Here is an 18819-nt window from a genome sequence, read left to right as displayed (position 1 = left end):
CTGGACCTCTACACATTCCATGTACTGATTGGGTCAGTTCGTCATGGTTTGATTCACATTTATCTGATGTGTAATTATGCGTCGTACTGTGAAGGATTTTGCATCCAGTGGCCAATTTTACCTCATGAACTGGCTGAGATTTTAAGGAAACCGAAAAGCAGGGAGGAGAAGAGGTTAACAGTGTCAAAGCGGAGTCTGGAGTCATGGTTCTCAATTAAATTCACTTCCATTCAAATCTATTTGCTTTTGAATGGAGGGATCTGGAACGCCGTCTCCGAGACTTTGAGCAGAATTCACAAGTCAGAACATGCACAATTTGTTGAGCTCTCTGGACCAGCCGACAAGCTTTCCTCCAGAGGGAGCTCATGTCTGTCAGCTGGTGACCAATAATCTCCCAGCAGACTTTAACAGTGCTGCAGAGGCCATTATCCCTCACAGACAATCCACAAAACCAGCTAATAAAAAGTAAAAGTGAGAAGACCCTGGGGGAAAATGCTAGAAGTTGCATGAAATGTTCCGAGAGAGTGTGGAAGAATTCACCGTCAGGGTCAAGTGTTGTTCCTGTTGTAACCGAGGTGTTTTTAGAAAACAGAGTTTGGAGTCAAACACACTCCAGCTAGTTTATACGCCTCTCCGATTTTGACCCTGATTGCTCCGTGTACAACTCTGGCCTCAAGGTTAGAACTACTCTTGCTGAAATCACTGATTGTTTCCTTGGGTTTTAGTCACACTGAGGTCCAGGTTATCGTCATACCACCACTTAACACACGCTGGTAGGGCACAGTCGTGACCAGACTCAGCCCAGTGGAAAAGTGAGTGTCATAAAAGCAGTGGAGAGAGGACGCAGCCCTGCGGAGAACCACAGGCGTCAGCGGTGTTGGATGTGTGACCATTCACAAATTCTTGCTGAACTCGGTCCAGTAAGAAGTTCAAAAAAACAACAACAGAAATCTGATTTGTTGCGTCAAAACAAAAGTGCTCAACTAAAATATGAGGTTGCGGACGATAAATGGACAAATGGAAACATCACGTGTGAATTGGGTTCTACAATTGAAGCAGGGTTTTGTTGTTGTTGTTTTCTCCCCTGCAGTGGTTTTGGATAAAAATACTTGTGTTACCACTGGTGCCTCCCAGCAACACCATTCAAGGTTCTGTTCCGTTCAGCTCAAAGAGTCTAGTTGCTGCTCACTGGAAAGACTCACACCAAATGAACCTTTACAGCAATAAATCCGACTGATTGTACCAGAATCTAAAAGGCGCCGCCTTGTAAAAATAAAAATGCCAGCTGTAAAAGTTGATTACACAGAGAGACGAATTTATGCAGGATCCGTCTGTTTCCTCAGACTCAGCTTTGCACGCAGCTGATGTGTCATGGCAGGGCGGGCAGGATGCTACAAATCGTATCCAAGCACAATTAAAAGCAGGCGATGAGTGAACTGGAAGAACGGATGAGGAGAGGCGTTATGCTAACGGAGGTTTGTTGAGCAGTGCAACACACTGAAAACAGGCGAGACAGAGACGTCCCTGTGTTCCTCGCATTAGCACACAATCTAAGTTCTGTCTATTTCAACGATTTTCTTGCGGCGAAATGAAAAGCCAACGCAAAAACACCTCAGTCTGACAGAGAACCTGTTTTTTTCTCCGTGCATGACTGATTCAGAATCACAGCCAGAAGAGCACACGCACCTAGTTTCTCTGATATGAGGCGAGTGGCAACGGAATTAACCTCGGACTCACACTTCTAATCAAGGGTTTCTGACTCATTTGGAAGGTCTGACTGTGAAATTTCCACTGCCGCTAAACTGAAAATGTGCGATGAATGTGCCCCTGCCAGGATATCCAAACCCTCCTAAGCTGGATGGCAGGATCCAACCCAAAGGGAACTCCTTCAAAGTGAACTGGATCAAGCAGGACGACGGCGGCTCGGCCATCCTGCACTACCTGGTCCGCTACAAACCCGTAAGTTTGAGATGAAAGCTGAAAACGAGCCAGTGCGAAAGAAAGTGTCCGGTTCTGTCTACTTACGCAGAGAGTCGAGTCTGTTTTGTCTTTGTATCTGTAGCTAGGTGTTTATTTAATCGGGATAATATATTAACGAACACATACATTAGTGTAAACATTCTGGATTGATTTAGCTTGCAGCTAGTTTCCATCCATAGTCTTGTGCAGGGGTGGGCAAACTAAGGCCCGGGGGCCATATGCGGCCTGTTAAGCTTTTTAATCCAGCCCGCCGAACTTTGAAGTAATTATATCAATAGTAAGTAAGTCATAAAATAGTTGTACTTCATCCATTTTTTCAGTGTTTTAAGAGTCATTTCTGTAAAGAGCTCAATACCTTGGTGCTTCAAAGACAGATATTTTGTTGCTTTTGATCATTTTCATTTAGCATGGAAGCACGTTTCCTACACATCTCATGATATATATTTTTCCTCCTATGAAATGGGTCACCAAACCACTCCATCCATCTGCTCCTGCTCCAGCCCTTCTGTCACATATTAAAACTCTTTGGGGCCCACCAGTCAAACAATTTGCCCACCCCTGGTCAAGTGTGTGTGTGTGTGTGTGTGTGTGTGTGTAAACTTTCATGGCACAAACATACAGACAAATTAGGACAATAACAGGGGTTGTGGTGATGTGAGCACACACTTTCCATTACATAGAAAACAAAGACTGCAAGCTAAGCTTTACTGCTAAGCTTTCAGAAAACCAGAATCTGTTTTGAATGATTGTCCTCACTTGGCACATCATATAATAATGTCAGCTAGTGCTCAGGTAAAATGCCTAATGTTTTTGACGGTCGGACAAATACTGTGCGCTCCCTCTGCAGCAGCAGATGTCGGAGTGGAAACCTGAGATCCGGATGCCCAGCAACAGCGACTACGTGATCCTCAGCGGGCTCCAGTGGGACACCGAGTACGACGTGGTGGTGGTGGCGGAGAACGAGAAGGGGAAGTCGCAGGCGGCGACCGTGTCCCTCAGGACGGCCCCCAAGCCGGAAGCCATCCCAGGTAGGTTCCGCAGGCCACGCCCCCCTGCCTAACCGCAACTAAAGACGGGTGCGAAAGCTGATATCTGAGCGACGACTAAAACCAAACCCGAACCCGAGGTTGTGCTCTGCACAGCCGGGGTTGTGCTCGTGCTAATGAACACTTGAACACTTGACACCTAATAAACACATAACACCTGATAAACAGGCGCTTGCCCTCCGTAATCAGCCATTAACAGTCACTCTCAAGCTGTCAGCCGTGTAAAAAAACAACAAACAAACTAGAAGTAGAACTAGCAGAGGCCATCAGTCACAGGGCTGCTTCGCCGAGACGCCACAAACACCTTTGTCTTTGTCTTCCAACGTTATTTCCCCCCCCCCCCCCGATTCATTTCACAGCGCGAGCATCTCTCACCCACCGCTGACTCACCACACTCTTCCTCTTGGCTTTGTTGGTTTTTTTTTTCCAGTTTCACCCCTCAGTGATCGTGCTTTTCTCTTGCTCACGTTTGATTTTCCAGACCTGACACGTTCTCACTCTCTCTCTCTTTTTCTCTCTCCTCTGTCCCCCCCCACCCTTCTTTTCCTTTTTTTTCCCTCCCCGTTTGCTTCCTCTCATCTTCCCTCTCCCTCATCCCTCTCTCTCTCTGTCTCTCTCTCTCTTTCTCCGTGTGTGTGTGTGTGTGGGTGTGTGTGTTCCTGCTGTGTTGCCCGGCCCCTGCCCCCCCCCCCTGGACATTCGCTCCCGCACTCCACCTGAACATTTGCATTCTGGCCTCTCGTCCATCGTGGTTGCGTTGCGGTTCCGCTGTGTGCGTGTGCGTGTGTGTGTGGTGTTTGGTCCCCTCAGCCACTCAGGGCTGCTCATCCGTGACGTGCACGCTGGCGCCGCTCATCGCCTCCCTCATCGCGCTCGCCCTGCTCTCGTAGCGGCCGGCCGCGGCCACTCGGAGCCGACGGACGTGTTTAACCAAAAGGAGTGAAACCTGTGGGCTCGCTGCAGATGGCCGTGAGAGCAGCTAGGTGTCAGTACTAGTCAGCAGAGAAGAGTGTTAATGATCTTTAGTGGAGTCTTTTTAAATAAAAATAAAAAAAATCTGATATTTATGCACCGAGAGCAGAGTAAAGGCTAAGTCACTGTAATATATTGTGTAATTGCTCACAAAGTATGCATAGGCACTGTACATGTGTGTAACACTTAACACTATGAGAGGGCGGCCCTGCCGGAGGGCGTTTGTAATAATCACACTGGTCCACCGATGTACGTTTACAACACTGTCAGTTTCAGAGTGTCGTTGTTGTTGTTGTTGTTGTTGTTTGCATGCATCCTGACTCCACCCAAAGGGTCAGGTTTCCGTTTGTTTTTTAAGTTTTTCATGATCACTCGCAACATATCTGTTTTTATACATTCATAACGTCAGGTGCTCTTTCAGACGCCCTTCTCTTGCTGTTCTTCACCTGCTAATTATCGGGTTGGTTTGTTTTTTTTAAAGGTTATGTTTATTTTTATGCAGTCAAGTAAAAATTAAAACAGGCTTTACACAAAATAGCCTCGGGTTTGTTTTCCTTTGTCTTTTGTTCCTCCCAGAATCAGTGCTTTTTGTTGACCTGTCGTCTAACCTTTACACGTAGGTGTTTTTACTTCTACTTCTAGAAGTTCAGACTGCCAGCTGAAATTAGATTTTTTTTTTTTGCCCATCCAGATTGAAACCGGATGGCTCTTGTAGTCTGAACAGTCACAAATCACATGAAATCCGATTTTTGCAAAACGGATTGAAACCACCTCTGAGAGGTAACATAATGGCGCAGACAGAACTCTGTCCCTGGACAGAGGAAGAAACTCATTGCCTCATCAGTCTGTGGGGAGATACTGTAGCTCCATTCAAGCCAAGCTTGGGCATGGACCCAACAAATGCCGCTGTCACAATTATATGACATCACACACTACACGCGCTGGACGACGCCTCCACTCCGACATCGTTGCTACAGCAACCTGTCAGATGGGTCAATAATGTGGCGCAGTCTGAACAGAGCCAGATCCCATTTGGACACTTGCTAAAAGCAGTGTGGACAAATTGGATTCAAAGAAGGAATCTGATTTGAATCAGATTCACCTGCAGTCTGAACGCAGCCAGGATACTTTGCCCCGATAATGCTGCTAATATAATAAATGGATGCAAATTAGGTTGGGGGGTCGGGGTGTGTGTGTGTGTGTGTGTGTGTGTGTGTGTGGGGGGGGGGGGGGGAGATTGGCTGATTTAGCTGTTTGCAGCCTCCTCTCTAAAATCTCTGAAATATCAGTCACTACTCGCCTGCTCACAAGTATCTGGTTTATAAAAAAAAAAAACGCAGTCTAAATGTCGTTCAGAGAGAGAAAACGACGGCATTTAATGAAACAAAAGAAAGTGCAGCATTACTCACAGGCGCCGCTGTAAGTGCTGGCCACGCACCGCCGCAGCGGGATGAGAAACTGTAAAGTACATAAACGGCTCGACTGGGTAAAACATACTTAACCTTTAGCTCGTGAAGTGAAAGTCATTATGAGCTCCGATGTGGGTGTTTGTCACACGGGAACGCCGCTGCAACCCGCGCAACAATGCGCACAATTACAAGTGTTTACTGTTACTTTCAGCGTTGAATAAAAACAAGGTTTGGACGGCCGATGACTCACAACAGTTTTATATGTTGTATTTGCTGATTTGTTTGGGTTTTTTTAAAACAAAAACAACTAAATACCCGATCATACAGTAATTCAAATGTAACCCAGGTTAAATTGTTTCCAAACAACCTTAAAGTGTGATTCAGTCCAGCAGCCGAGGCCGCTAGAACGTGTCGCAGCTGCAGCAGGTAAGTTTTTCTCCGTTTGACTGAATCCTTTGTGGCTAGCATAGCTTAGCGCCAGTCAGTACAGTGGTCCTTAATTTTTTTTTTTTTTTTGGTATTTCTTGAGCCCTTTTTGTATATAAAAGGAAAAGTGTCAGACCCGCTTCTGTCTTTTGTTCCCCCCTTTCTCTCTCCGTCTCTGGCAGATCTGGGTGAAGAGGCAGCGCTCTCCATGGGTGTCATGCTCTGGGCCGGGATCCTCGTCGTAGTGTTTGTGCTCCTGCTGCTGGCGGTGGATGTCACATGTTACTTTGTCAACAAATGCGGCCTCATCATGTGCCTCTGCGGCAAGTCTGGCACCGGGACCAAAGGACACAACTTGGAGGAGGGAAAGGCAGCGTTCATGTGAGCCTCAGTGTCAGACAAACCCTTTCATACACACTTTGTTCACCTGCAGCAATTTTTGTTCTAATCACAACCCAAAATTGGGATTTCCCCCCCCCCCGCCCCGCCCCCCCAAACAGCAACGGGGTTTCCTGGAAAGGAAGTTTTCAGATATTTTGGCACGGAAGTTATAAATCGTGTTTATTTGGGAGTTGAAAAGCAGCCAGTGTGCGATGACTTCTATTAGTATGCGCCACGTGGTGCGTGTCATGCGGCGCGGTAATCTTGACGAGGCCTCTGATCACACGCCGCCACGTCGCTCTGCTCCCACTGGCTGCCACATTTTATGAATACGTAAAAGTCGTCCCGAATCCCATTTAGTACTGACGAGTGTTCCGCGGGAACGGTCAGCGTTTATCACGCATGAATCAAAAGCAAAACGCGGCGGCGGCGTCAATGCATGGTTACAATCTGCCACCGTAGCTCGGCGCACATTGGTTAGCCAGGATGCTAATGTTAGCCAGCATGCTAAGGTCTCTGACGGCAGTTTTTAAAGATGTTTCTTAACACAAAAAAAACCCTTCTTCACTTAGGAACCCTGTTTGTTTTTCCCATCAGTGATTTCTGATTAACTGTGAAATTGAGTTATCAAGATAAAACTAAATAGAAACGAACATATTGTCTGGTCTGGAGCCTCCAATCTGGGTTGCCAAATGTCCTCCAGGTATTTTTCTTCTCCATCAAGCTGTTCTCATTTTTTCTGCTCCGGATCTTTTCAATGATAGTTTTTTTTCCCCACACAGTAACAGACTCTTTACAGCTTGCTGGGCCTCCAACCGGAGAGCTTTATGTGCTGAGCGGTTAATAAGACTCATTAATCAATAGAGGTGAACTTTGCTGTCGAGAATAAGACAGCATTGTGCCTGTGGAAGGTGAAGGTGTGAAGAAAGCTTCAGTTCTCTCTTACCTCATGCACCTAGAAAAAAAAAAATCAATAACATACAAGGGTAAAATTCCAATTGAACCTCAGCAAAAGTGTGAGTGGCACTAGAATTAAAGTGAGCACTGTACGCGCGCACACACACACACACACACACACACACACACACACACACACAGGCAGATTCAAAAATTGCTCTGAGTGGGAGGTGGCTTTGATTTGAGCGACGCCTCAGCTACGAGCTCTGTGTAGGAGGGCGAGCACAAGCACCTCTTCTCACTGGTTTCCCTACTTTTTTTAATTAAGTCTATGTTCCCATTATCGGCTGAGGTCACGGCGACTGACCTTTGGGAAAGTTTCAAAGCGAGTGTTTGTCTCGCCCTCCGCAGAAAAGATGAGTCCAAGGAGCCCATAGTGGAGGTCCGGACGGAGGACGAGTGCACGGCCAATCACAACGCGGCGGGGCCCACGGAGCCCAACGAAACCACGCCCCTCACCGAGCCAGAGTGAGTAGCCGCCGGGTTCACAGCTCTCCTCCTCTTCCTCCTCCTCCTCTTCCTCCCGCTTCGAGTGTTCCGAGCTGTCGTGCATTGCACTCCACTCCAAAGAATCAAAACTCCGTCTCATTGGGCGGGAAACGATAATTCGACCCCTGACAGCAAACACACGCTCATTCTTGAGTGGAGTCCACTGAGGCGTGTCGCTTTTCTGTTCCTCGCTTCCTTTGTTTAAAAGGGAAGGAGTGCACTTTGGTGTTCCCCTCTCTCTCTTTCTCTCTCTCTCTCTCTCTCTTTCTCTCTCTCTCTCTCTCCCCGGCCGTCGGGAGATTTTCTGTTCCATCGTATCGAGGTTGAAGCAATACCAGTCAGAGACAGCGAGTGAGGCGTGAGTGTGGTCAACTCACAACGCAAAGCCATTCGAACAACCTTCAGCGGTGCCATCGCTCACCTCAGCAAACCCAGAGAGTAAAAATAAATAAATAAAAATAAATAAATAAATTAAAAAAAATCATAGTGGAAGAATGTCGCTGGTACTGTTTAACGCCCTCCCCCCCCAGCAGGTGGTGCTGTATCTCTCAGCGGGGGAGACTGGGGCTCTGTCTCAGTACAGTAGTCTGTTTAGTGGGTGTAACTCATGTTGGTGTGTATGTGTATGTATGTGTGTGTGTGTATGTATGTGTGTGTGGAATGAATCCTGAACGTCCACTCACAGCATGACGTCCTGCTTTACAATTTTTTTTTAGCTGTTCCACTGTTGCTTCTTTTCGTTATATTTGCTTTTTCGTGTGTTTCTGTGATTAAGTCTCAGTGACTAAGTCCCTCTCTTGCATGCCCTCGTGCGAGGCCACCCTTCCTCTTGTCACAGTCACCCCGGTGTCTAGTCTGTGTGTCTCTGTTCTCTCCCCTGCTCTCTCAGGCTGGCGGCTTTCACCGCTGCCCTGGCCCTGGACGCCCTCTCCTCCTCGGTAGCCACCAACTCTGACACGGCCACCGCCACCCTCGACCCCGCTCAGGACAGCCCCTCTAGCGAGACCACCACCCTCACGTGTAGCCTGTCCACCCCGGCCAACGAGCCCCAGGACCTCTGTCCGGGCCCCGTCCCCATCCCGGCCCCGAGCCCGGAGTCCAGCAGCGACCCCTCGGCCCCGCCGCCGTTCACGGAGGCCAAGGTCGCCCCCCAGTTAGTCGCGCCCAGAAGAAGCAGCAGCTCGGCGGAGGAGCAAGGCAAAAAGGTCGCTCCCCCTCCCCCCACTGCCACCGCCGCCGCCGCCACCGCCCCGCCCCAGAAACCGGAGACCCCCATACCTCCCAAGCGCAGACACTCCCCCAAACTGGCGGCCCTGAACGCCAGAGGTAGCCCCCCCGTGTCTCCGCTGGCCACCTCCTCCGCTTACTCCTCGCCCTCCTTCGAAACCAAGAAACCGGCACCGCGCCCGCCCGTCTCCAAGCCCCCCGTTCAGCAGAGCGCCGCCGAGCCCCCGGCGCAGAACCCCGGGTCCAACCCCGACCGACCTGACAAAGCCGCCGCCGCGCCTCAGTCCTCCTCTTCACGCCACCACGCTGCCCCTAGTGTCCCGGAGGCTGTAGGTCCCTCACCCATGCTCGCAGACGTCCCCTCCCCCCTGCCCATCACCTCCATCCTGGCCCCCACCGCCGCCCCCCGTCCCCTGCCCGAGGCCTCGAACCACCTGCTGATGTCGCTCGCAGGCGCGTACGACATGCTGGCCCTCGACACCGGAGACGGGGGCAGCGATTTTGAGCTGGAGCTGACCAACGGGACGGAGACGCCCTCGGCCATCCCCGAAGACCTGATTAGCTTAGAGAGCCCGCCCCCCGCGCCCTCCCTGGCCAATGGAGAGGGAGCAGACCTCCCCCCCCCAGCTTCAGAGACTCTGGCCAAGACTGCTCCTCCGGTCAACGATGAGTACGGCTCCCTCTAGAGGTTTATCTGTGTGTCTGTGCGTGTGCAAGTGTGTAACTTGTATGCCCATCCATTCACCACCACATCTTGCCATTGACCACACAATATAGACTATTGTAATGGTAAACTGTGGTAATGAGACTGGGATAAATACGAGTAGGGTGCGATGACTTGTGCTGATGATGATGATGATGATGATGACGATGATGTGTTGTTTTTTCCCCCTCCTTTTTTTTAACCTCTCTGGTTTCTCCGGATTTGCAACATTCACCACAACGCAGCCTCTTTTAGAAACATGCGCTCGGAAATTCAGCACGCCGGCGTTGCATCCAAAAGTCAGAAGTCAGTTTGAACAGCAGAAGGTTTTAAAGGCCCAGTGTGTCACTTCAGTGGGACTCTTGGCATGAAATGCAAAAAAATAAAATAAAAACATGTTTTGGTTGTATCCAGTGACTAAAATGAATCTGTGTTGTTTCCATTGGCTAAATTACATCTGCATAAAGAACAGGGCGACTTATATGGCGGCCATCGTGCTTGTTCAGTGGCCCAGGACCTGAATCTGCTCAGGGTTTTAGGATTTTTCCCCTGATTTTACAAGTCGCACGAGAAAGATGTGAGACAAGGCGGGAGGGACATCAGAGAACCGGATATAAACACGCGTTATGTTCCAAATTGAATTTGCCAGCGAGAGAGAAGTGTTGGCGAGTGTCACAGCGGTGCTTTGGTGCTATTACGTGCTGCTAAATATTACACACTGGGCCTTTAAGTGCTGAAGGGACTGATCACTTTGCACAGTTTCCTTCTCAACAACGCATTTAAGAAAAACCCCTCTGGAATAATTAGGTTATTATTCCCCACCTACTTAAATCTGTGATTATCTTACACTATTTGAACCAGTTAGAAAAATGAAAACGGAAACCAAACTCAATTTAAACCTTCACAGACTGACGGTCATATAAACAGTGACGGCACGCTTATCATTAAAAAAAACAACATCACGGTCAAAAGCTTCAATACTTTCCAGGTTTGCACCCTGGCAGTCCTGGGGAATTACACCCTATCGACCACCAGATGGCAGCGTCAAACCTTTCGTATCTTAAGAAAGACATCAGGCTGATGGAACCAGCTGAGTTACCAAATAAAGGCATCTAAAGGAGGCTGTTTTTTTTAATAGTAAAATGTTTTGTGTGTCTGAATGTAGCCCAAACCCTGAGCAACCCTGGTGTTTTCCTGCTCGGGACCTTGATACTGTGCTGCTTTAAGACAAACATGGGTGTCACATAGCACGAGGCCAGAGCTCACAAACCGTCCCCGTCGCACTGCCACCGACAGCAGTCAGGCGGTTCCTTTTGCAAAAGTCAGACAGCGCGGTCGATACTTTCACTTACGTGTCGTCGAGGTGGTGAAGAAATATGTAAAAGACCTTTAGACCGACAAGAGCGTCTTCTTACATATTGGGTGACATCAGTGTGGTGCGTTTCCGCACAGTGCGAGCAAGTTTTCTCACCTGGCACTCTGTCTGTATTTTCCACTGCAGGAAGATTTTCTCTGATGAGAAAGGCAAACTGGGGGAGGCAGACTTGTCTAATGCCTTGACGGAGATCACAGCGGAACACAACAGTGTCATACAGACAGACGCCTCAGAGAACAAAGTATGATGGACCGGGGGAACCTCAGCCCAGCCCAACCCAACATGTTTTTTTTTTTTGTTTTCCTTTTTGGCAGCATGGAGTGAGAAACACCGCAGAGGGTTTGATTTCCAGGGCCCTTGATAGCCACACACTAGAAAACGACACCTTGGTCGGGTTAGGGTGCACGCGAATGTGCGTCTTAGCCGCTTCCATCCCTCAAACGTTTACTGCCACCTACGCCCACAGAGTCGATCGAAAGGTTAGATGAGATTTATCTTATTTTTTTAATCGGTATTTTATTTAATCAGCAAAGTCAATGAAAAGAATAACCTCTGAAAATGAAAATAACTGCTTGGTCAATATATAAGATTATACTCTACTTTTCTTGTGCTTACTGTTTCAATTGCGATGGCATACAAGTAAGTGTGGATTATGAGAAATGTAAAAAAAAAAAAAAAAGAAAAAAGAGAGAGACTATATATACAGAAATTATTTTTCTTATTTTCATGTTCATTTTTGCTGATGTAAAGCTGTTTGCTATTTTTTTGTTTTGTTTTGTTTTTGTTTTTTAAGAATTCCAGACTTTTCATTTTGGAGCTCGTCCAATGAAATTGCTTGTTCTGCATGTCTGACCTGCAAGCGGCTGCTACACAAGTTTCGTTTTTTGCAAGGTTCATGAATTCACTCACATCGTTCTAGGCTGTGTCATCTCTCACAGATACGCTGGCATCGATTAAATGCAGACCCCAGTATGACATTTGGAATTTGTTTACAGCCAAAAAAAACAAAAACAAAAAACAGAAGCGCGAGCCCACAGCCAGCCGCAGGAAGACAGAGGGAGAGTCACACATCTGCAGTGTTCACAATCAGAGCAGATTTGGCTGAAGTTACAGTCACATGTATTCAGTCTGCCGCTGCCGTAGGTAACATTGTTCATTGATGAAGAGCAATTGATTGAAAAAGAACAGAAGGGCAGCTCACTGAACAGAAAAAGGGGCGGGAGGGATGTGGCGAACCGCTGAATCTGACCAAAGGTTGATAAATACCCACAAATCAAACAAACGTCTCATGATCTTGTGCTAAATATACGCCACACACTAGTTTGGGGAAAAGGCAACTACAGCAGATAATTCACTCCTCGGATTACAGCGGAACAAAGGTCTGGCTTCATATTTTAATTTGTGATTCTGAAGCAAAAAAAAAGAAAAAAAGAAAAGAAAAAAGACGTTTTAAACATTTTAAAGTGTTGGAAAAAATTTTGTACAATTTAAAAATGACTAAAATTTCTTTTCCATTTCCTGCCTGCGAACTTGTGCACTGTGCCTGTGTGTCGATAGATTGTCTTGTCACCAGATTCTATGATAATCTGCATAGCTTTGTCGTGAGAGATCTAGCCTATTTTTTATTTGAATATACTGTATAATAATTACAATTAGAGGAAACCTATGGTAAATGGACTACAGTGGTCATTATAACACGTGTAATATATGAAACTGTCTGTCTCTGGTCACAGCACTATGTATTGCCAGCTGTAGTGATGGAAGGTGTTTTGAGCCTTGGCATGATTCCAGTCAGTACTTTAACATATAAACTACAAGGCAGATAGACGTGCCCGTGTTTGTTTGAGGGGGGGGGATATCATATCTCATATTAAGTTCATGCGTGTTATCTTTTGGCCTCGTTTTGGCATTGATACACATACTTTCTTTTCTCTTTTTTTTAATTTCCCTCCTCTGGTTGTTCTTAAAGTGTTGTGTAATGTTGTCTTTGGATTTTATTTTTCAGTTCTTGTCTTTTTGTACCAAAAAAAATAAATAAATCAACAACACTCACCAGAGCAACTGAAAGGTTGAGGATGCTGCCGGCGGGAAGCAGGGTGGTCCCCCCAAAACTGGACTTTTCTAAAAAAGAAAAAAAAGAAAAACACAGATAAAGAAAACAAAAATGTGACAAAACAAGCTTTAGATGATAGAAATTTTGTCAAGACATCTGCTAATTGATTTGGACCCTCCCCCCCCTACTTCGTGCTGTTATCAGACCACCTTGCTCCCTGGTCTCTGGATGCTCCTTTTTGGTTTTTAGTGGGTCAAACTCAGAAAACCGTCTGTTGTGTACAGTCTGAGTGCTAACCCATTTGCAAAATAAAAAAAAAAAAAAGGTTTCCAAATTTAAAGTCGTCCTGGCCCATTTTGTCTTACGTTTCAATTACTTTTCCTCTCTATTTATTTTTAGAACCCGTGTCCTGTCTTGACTCCGCCGCCTGCTGTGACCGACTTTGGCCACAAGGTGTCAGTCAAAGTCTGCTTTTTGGGGGTGTTATTATCCTCCTGTCTGCTTTCGCCATGTCATTGGGAACAGGACTATTTAGAGAAAGGTTACAGTGCGAACAGGTTATAACTGAGTCTGAAAAATTCCTCAAGCTACTAGTACAGATAAATGACAGGCTCGGGAGAGGGGGGGGGGGGGGGCAAATAAACACGTGTTACGTAATGCGTGTTTGTGCGACGGCGGGGTCAATACTTCCAGGCTATCGGATGTCAAAACACTATGTGCAAAGTGAGGAGCCGATATTCGCAGCTGTGCCATTCCTTCCTTCTAATGTGTCATGGAGCCGCAGAGCAGCAACGCTGTCAACAGAGTGTCGGCGGCGGTGGTGGTGACCCGGCGCGGCTCCGCGTCTCACCCACCGACCGACCGACCGACCGACCGCATCTTCAGCAGCGGGTTTTTCTGCTGTGTGGAGAAGCGGCGTCGGTCACAGTGCGTCTGGGCCGTCGGCAGCTGATGTGACCTGTAGATGTCTCTGATTGCAGCCTTTACGGACAGACACCGAGCCGCACAGGGCGATCATTCACAGCCGTGACGTCGCCGCGAGAACGATTAGCAGCAGCCAGGTCAAGCCGGAAGCAGGCAGGCGGAAGGGCGCAGGAAGTGGCCCCGAGTCGTCTCCAAAGTAAAGGTGGAAAAGGGGGGGAAACAAAAGGGGGAGGTGGAAGTTCTGGAATTCAGCGGAGATTGTTGATCGCTGAACCCGTTTTATGATTAAATACTGTCCTCAAGTCGTTACAAGTTGTATTTGAGGCTGTTTCACACGTAGCTGCTGCAGTGATTAGGGAGATATTTTCATTTATTCCCCTGCATTGCGTTCATTCATCACTAAATGGGTCCTCGGTGAATTCCCCCAAATTAAAACGGCTGCAAATGAAAACACTGAAACAACAATCAGTTTATCAAATGTGTCACAGTAACGCTGGCAGAGATCCCACAGCTCATCACAGTTAACTACAGATTTAGCGGGAATGACAGGGTACTTGCTCAGTCAATACCGTATCAAAAGCCTTTCGGGGAAAACTGCGAGCACGACAATTTATCCATTCAGAACTTGGGCTTTGCTAGTTACAGAAATATTTGCAGGCGGGCCCACAGCTTTTGTTTCAACCACACAGAGTAGTTTGTCATCGTAATAAGACCATAACAACACATCTTGAAGACAAACATGGTAAACCGATATGGCTTTTAGCTTCCATGAGGAAAGAAGGAGGAAAGTGAACGGTCTTGTTTAAACCACTTACATACAATAAATAAAAAAAACCTGTACATTCTTTGTGAACTCTATAAAACAGAAGCTTTTTATTGAGTGTTAGCAACATCACCTACATCTACACCGACCATATCAACCGGCATTGTTTGTGAGACTAATACTAAATCTAAAGTCAATACAGACAAAATACATGTAAGACTGGATATTATTATTCCTTACGTTTAATACCAGTAATTTAAGATCAAAATTAACTTTACCATTAAAAAAAAAAAAACAATAATCTGTGTCTTTTGCACACTAGTGAAAGCGTGAAAAGTCCATCCCAATCTTTTTTTGATTAAACTTTTGATCAACTTAAAATGGTGTCTAAAAACAAGCAAGTCTGGAAATCTACCCTTTATGGAGCACTTTTCAAAGTCCTCAAAGACACTTTACAAAAAGAAAGGAAAAGAAAATCAATGATAATCTCCAATTGAGTCGAAAAAATAAATATATGAAGATATGGGAAGTGAAAGTAGTTCCCACAGACTAATTGGAAATATCTTTATTTCCCACTTTTTTATTACTAAATTGAAAAACCACCCTGCTCACACTCCTTTCAGGACACATTTCAACACGTGGTTCACGGGTCAGATTTTTTATTTTGAAAGTCGTGGGCGGAAGCGTCTCGTTCCTCTCGCTGATTTGACTGTCGCGGCGGGGCGATGATTTGCTTACTCAGAGCAGGGACTGAGTTTGGAGCGGGTACTGTGAAATGTGTAAGCATGATGTTGCATGGATAATCGGCGAAGGACGTTCGGAGACACAGAGGTGAGAGCAACTGTGACAGCCGACACTTTTATTCCCACCGGTCACCATTTTATCGCGCTCCCTCCGCTCAAATCAACTACTTTTCGGGTTAGATGAGGAGAAGGTGACTAATATTTCTCCTCCTAAATGTCTCACATTTAAAACAATGGCAGTTTTGACTGACGTCGGGCTGATGCCGTCTGGTTTTTGTAACGCACGTGCGGACCGATACTTTAAGTTTGGCCGCAGCCGGAAACGGGATTTTGTGAAACTTGATTGCGCCTGCTAGGAGAGGGGGGGGAAGAAAGACCGAAAGAAAGAAGAAGAAGAATTGAGCGCGACATCGGCGGACTATTTGGGATGAAGCGGTTCCCTCTCCTTCCCTCGGAGCGTCGCGGTGCTGGGAGCTCGTTTGTCACAGCTCGTTTGGATGACAGAGGTGGATGTCGTGCGTGCGTGTGCACCTGATGCGCTCCGATGTTGCGGTGACTTGAGGATGCAGCCTGTCAGCATCCCGACCCGCCGCCGCCGCCGCCGCTTTCGGCTCCGGATCGCGGGTGTCGATCCGGAGCCCTCGTAAAAACGTTCACTAGAATTAAATTCAGAACGTTATAAAAAAAAATAATAATAATAATAATACGCGTTTTTTAAAAATTATTTTCTACCTCCCCCTCCGACGCCTTTGTCAGACCGGATAGTTTGTTAGAACTTCTTTATGGATTTTTCGATGAGCGCCTTTAATTGTGTTTAAGACCTCTAACAGCGCACGTGCGCCGACTTAATGAACCAATCAGCCCTTCGAGGCTTTTTTTCTCCCTCCCTTAATGACAATTCTACCTGTTGGTGCGTGCGTGCGTGTCAGCGTGTGTGATGAATTGAAGCATCACTTCTCAGTATGCAGACATGATTACGGCGACGTGCTCGCAGCTCGCACAGACCCCCAGACTGATCACCTGCAATGGAAACTGTTGCTCTTCGCTCATCGACCTGTTGTCAAGCCTTTGATTCCTCATCTGAATGATCAAACGAGACTCTGCCACGTGGGGGTGAACCTACTGAGATTGATATATCCTGTTATGTTTGATCTTTTCAACCATGCGTCGTCCTTGGACTCATTGGTATCAATAAAAAAATTGCACCTTTTGTGTTGAGTCTGAGGCGTCGTTAAGTGTCTTTTTTCGTCAAATTATTAGTCCTTTGGCCGACTAACGATCTCCTCCTCTCAACACGGCAGACCTACAGCACCAGCCGAGGGGCAGAGTGAAGCAGTCGGGGCGGCCACACCTCATGCGCGGGTCGTCCGGGTCTGGCAGACATGGGCGTGCTCCAGCTCCACAACCCGGCTCACCCCGGCACGCTCCTGCAGCGGGCCAACCAGATGCGCCTGTCGGGCACGCTGTGCGACGTCATCATCACGGTGGACGGCCATGAGTTCCCGGCGCACCGCACCGTCCTGGCGTGCACCAGCAAGATGTTCGAGATCCTCTTCCACCGCAGCAGCCTGCGCTACGCCCTGGACTTCCTCTCGCCCAAGACCTTCCAGCAGATCCTGGAGTACGCCTACACCGCCTCGCTGCAGGCCACCGCCGAGGACCTGGACGACCTGCTGTACGCCGCCGAGATCCTGGAGATCGAGTACCTGGAGGAGCAGTGCCTCAAGGTGCTGGAGACCATCCAGGCGGAGCAGAGCGAGGAGGTGGCGGTGGCCAGGAACCACGGCGGCGGCGGCGGAGAGCACGGCGACCACAGCCGGGCCCGACACTGGAGGCACATGCTGATGTCCAACAAGCACTCCGAGCACGGCGCTCCCACCGCCCTGCACCACCTGGCGCTCTACCACATGACGGACCGCCGGCGCACGCCAGAACCGGACTCGTCCAGCCCCAGGCCCGACGGCGAGGACGCGGCGTCCCCAGGACTGGACAGGGACATCAAGTCGGAGAACATGCAGGTGGACGAGGCCAACGGCTGCGAGGGGGGGAGGTCGTCCAGCGCCGGCGGGGGCAGCTGCGCGTCCGACACGACCAGGGACGATGGTCCCGGCACACCGCTGAGGGGCAGCGTGATCACCAGCGCCCGGGAGCTGCACCCGGGGCCCGAGGAGGCGGGGCAGGTGGTGGCAGTGGGAGGCAACTCCCTGGACTGTTACCCCGGCGTGGCCGAGAAGCACCTGGCCTCCGTGTACTCGGTGGCGCCGGGCCAGCCGGGGATCGAGGGAGCTCTGCCGCTGCAGGTGCAGGTGCCGGTGTCGGTGGGGCCCTCGCTGGCCGTCCCCCTGGACCCCAGGGCCTACGGGGGTCTGCTGCAGCAGGGCCTGCTGCACCGGGAGCTCCTCAGCCGGCTGGGCCAGTTCGCGGCCGGCATGAGGCAGGAGGGCCAGGCGCAGGGCCAGCAGTGCTGCGGCGAGTGCGGGCTGCAGCTGCACAGCAGGCAGGCCATGGAGCATCACAGGTAGACAATACGCAACACAACGCAATGAAACACAAACCAGCTTTTTTTTTTTTTAAGCCACTCACAGCTGAGGTCCAAAGTCTAATTAAAGCCCCGGCTCCAAAACTAAAAGTAAAAACCTTCCTGTTTGGACATTGGTGCCCTACAAAAGTATTCAAATACTTGCAGGCAAATAGTGGACATTCCATCCAGGAACACCTGGACGTTTATTCCCTGAGAGAGCACTTCTGCCTCGGGAGCGTTCAAGGATTGTGGTACCAAGAAACACCAGTGTGTCTCTTTAGCCTCCCCCACCATCATGAGTAAAGTCCAGCCTTCACTCCTTTCACTCGCAGCGACTTTCTAGACTCTTGGTTCTAGAAATCAGACCCTTTGTGATGTCACAAAGGGCGCCGACACTTCTCCCACACCCAGCCAGATATTGGGTCCTCCCTCTGGGACCGGTGTCTCACAGCCGCCGCCTGTGTGTGCAAAGGTCCAACGGAGCATCGGCTTTAGCAGGAAGCCAACAAATGTTGGATGAATGCCGTAAACGCCGGGCTAAAATTTCTATTTTACCCAGAGAGCTCCGTCTCCGCGGCTGCGTTGTTTTTGGGGGATAATTAACCGCGCAACGCCCGCTCGGCTGGAGAGCCTGGTTTGAAAAATAAAGATCTGAAATTGGGTCCAATATGGGACCTTTTAAAGGGGGGCTTATTTGAAATTCTGTCTGATGAAATGTGCAGAAGCGCGCCTCACACAACAAGCAGTGTCCCGGGCTATTTGACATGCACACCATTGCGTCAGAGCGGGGAGCCTCTCGCCAGAGACGCCTCGGCTCCTTGATAACGTTGTTTCTTTAAATGGCGGTGGT

General features: G+C 48.5%; 2 protein-coding genes across 7 annotated transcripts in view; both read left to right on the top strand.

Annotated features, from left to right (window-relative positions):
* ncam1b (neural cell adhesion molecule 1b) overlaps nucleotides 1–13109 on the top strand; it is a 64747-nt gene extending 51638 nt beyond the window's left edge. For 3 of the 5 annotated variants that reach the window (XM_076036358.1, XM_076036360.1, XM_076036359.1), the window contains 6 exons: nucleotides 1835–1959; nucleotides 2828–3008; nucleotides 6016–6214; nucleotides 7523–7639; nucleotides 8550–9557; nucleotides 11092–13109. In XM_076036358.1, coding sequence (XP_075892473.1) covers nucleotides 1835–1959; nucleotides 2828–3008; nucleotides 6016–6214; nucleotides 7523–7639; nucleotides 8550–9557; nucleotides 11092–11212 — 1751 coding nt within the window. In that variant the 3' untranslated portion in view covers nucleotides 11213–13109. Of the gene's footprint in view, nucleotides 1–1834; nucleotides 1960–2827; nucleotides 3009–6015; nucleotides 6215–7522; nucleotides 7640–8549; nucleotides 9576–11091 lie in introns of all 5 variants that reach the window. The other 2 variants (XM_076036361.1, XM_076036363.1) reach the window with 2 other exon arrangements.
* Nucleotides 13110–15321: 2212 nt separating this feature from the next.
* The window catches only part of zbtb16b (zinc finger and BTB domain containing 16b), a 21139-nt gene continuing 17641 nt past the window's right edge, over nucleotides 15322–18819 (top strand). Inside the window, exons 1-2 of one of the 2 annotated variants that reach the window (XM_076036372.1) lie at nucleotides 15322–15536; nucleotides 16750–17966. In XM_076036372.1, coding sequence (XP_075892487.1) covers nucleotides 16831–17966 — 1136 coding nt within the window. In that variant the 5' untranslated portion in view covers nucleotides 15322–15536; nucleotides 16750–16830. Of the gene's footprint in view, nucleotides 15537–15616; nucleotides 15640–16749; nucleotides 17967–18819 lie in introns of those variants that run through there. The other variant, XM_076036373.1, reaches the window with a different exon arrangement.

This window comes from Nelusetta ayraudi, unplaced genomic scaffold (genome assembly GCF_046127955.1).
Source record: "Nelusetta ayraudi isolate G7.1 ecotype Tasmania unplaced genomic scaffold, CSIRO-AGI_Nayr_v1 ptg000048l, whole genome shotgun sequence".
NCBI lineage: Eukaryota > Metazoa > Chordata > Actinopteri > Tetraodontiformes > Monacanthidae > Nelusetta > Nelusetta ayraudi.
The sequence above is the reverse complement of the archived record's forward strand: the minus strand, read 5'-3'. Positions and strand labels throughout refer to the sequence as shown.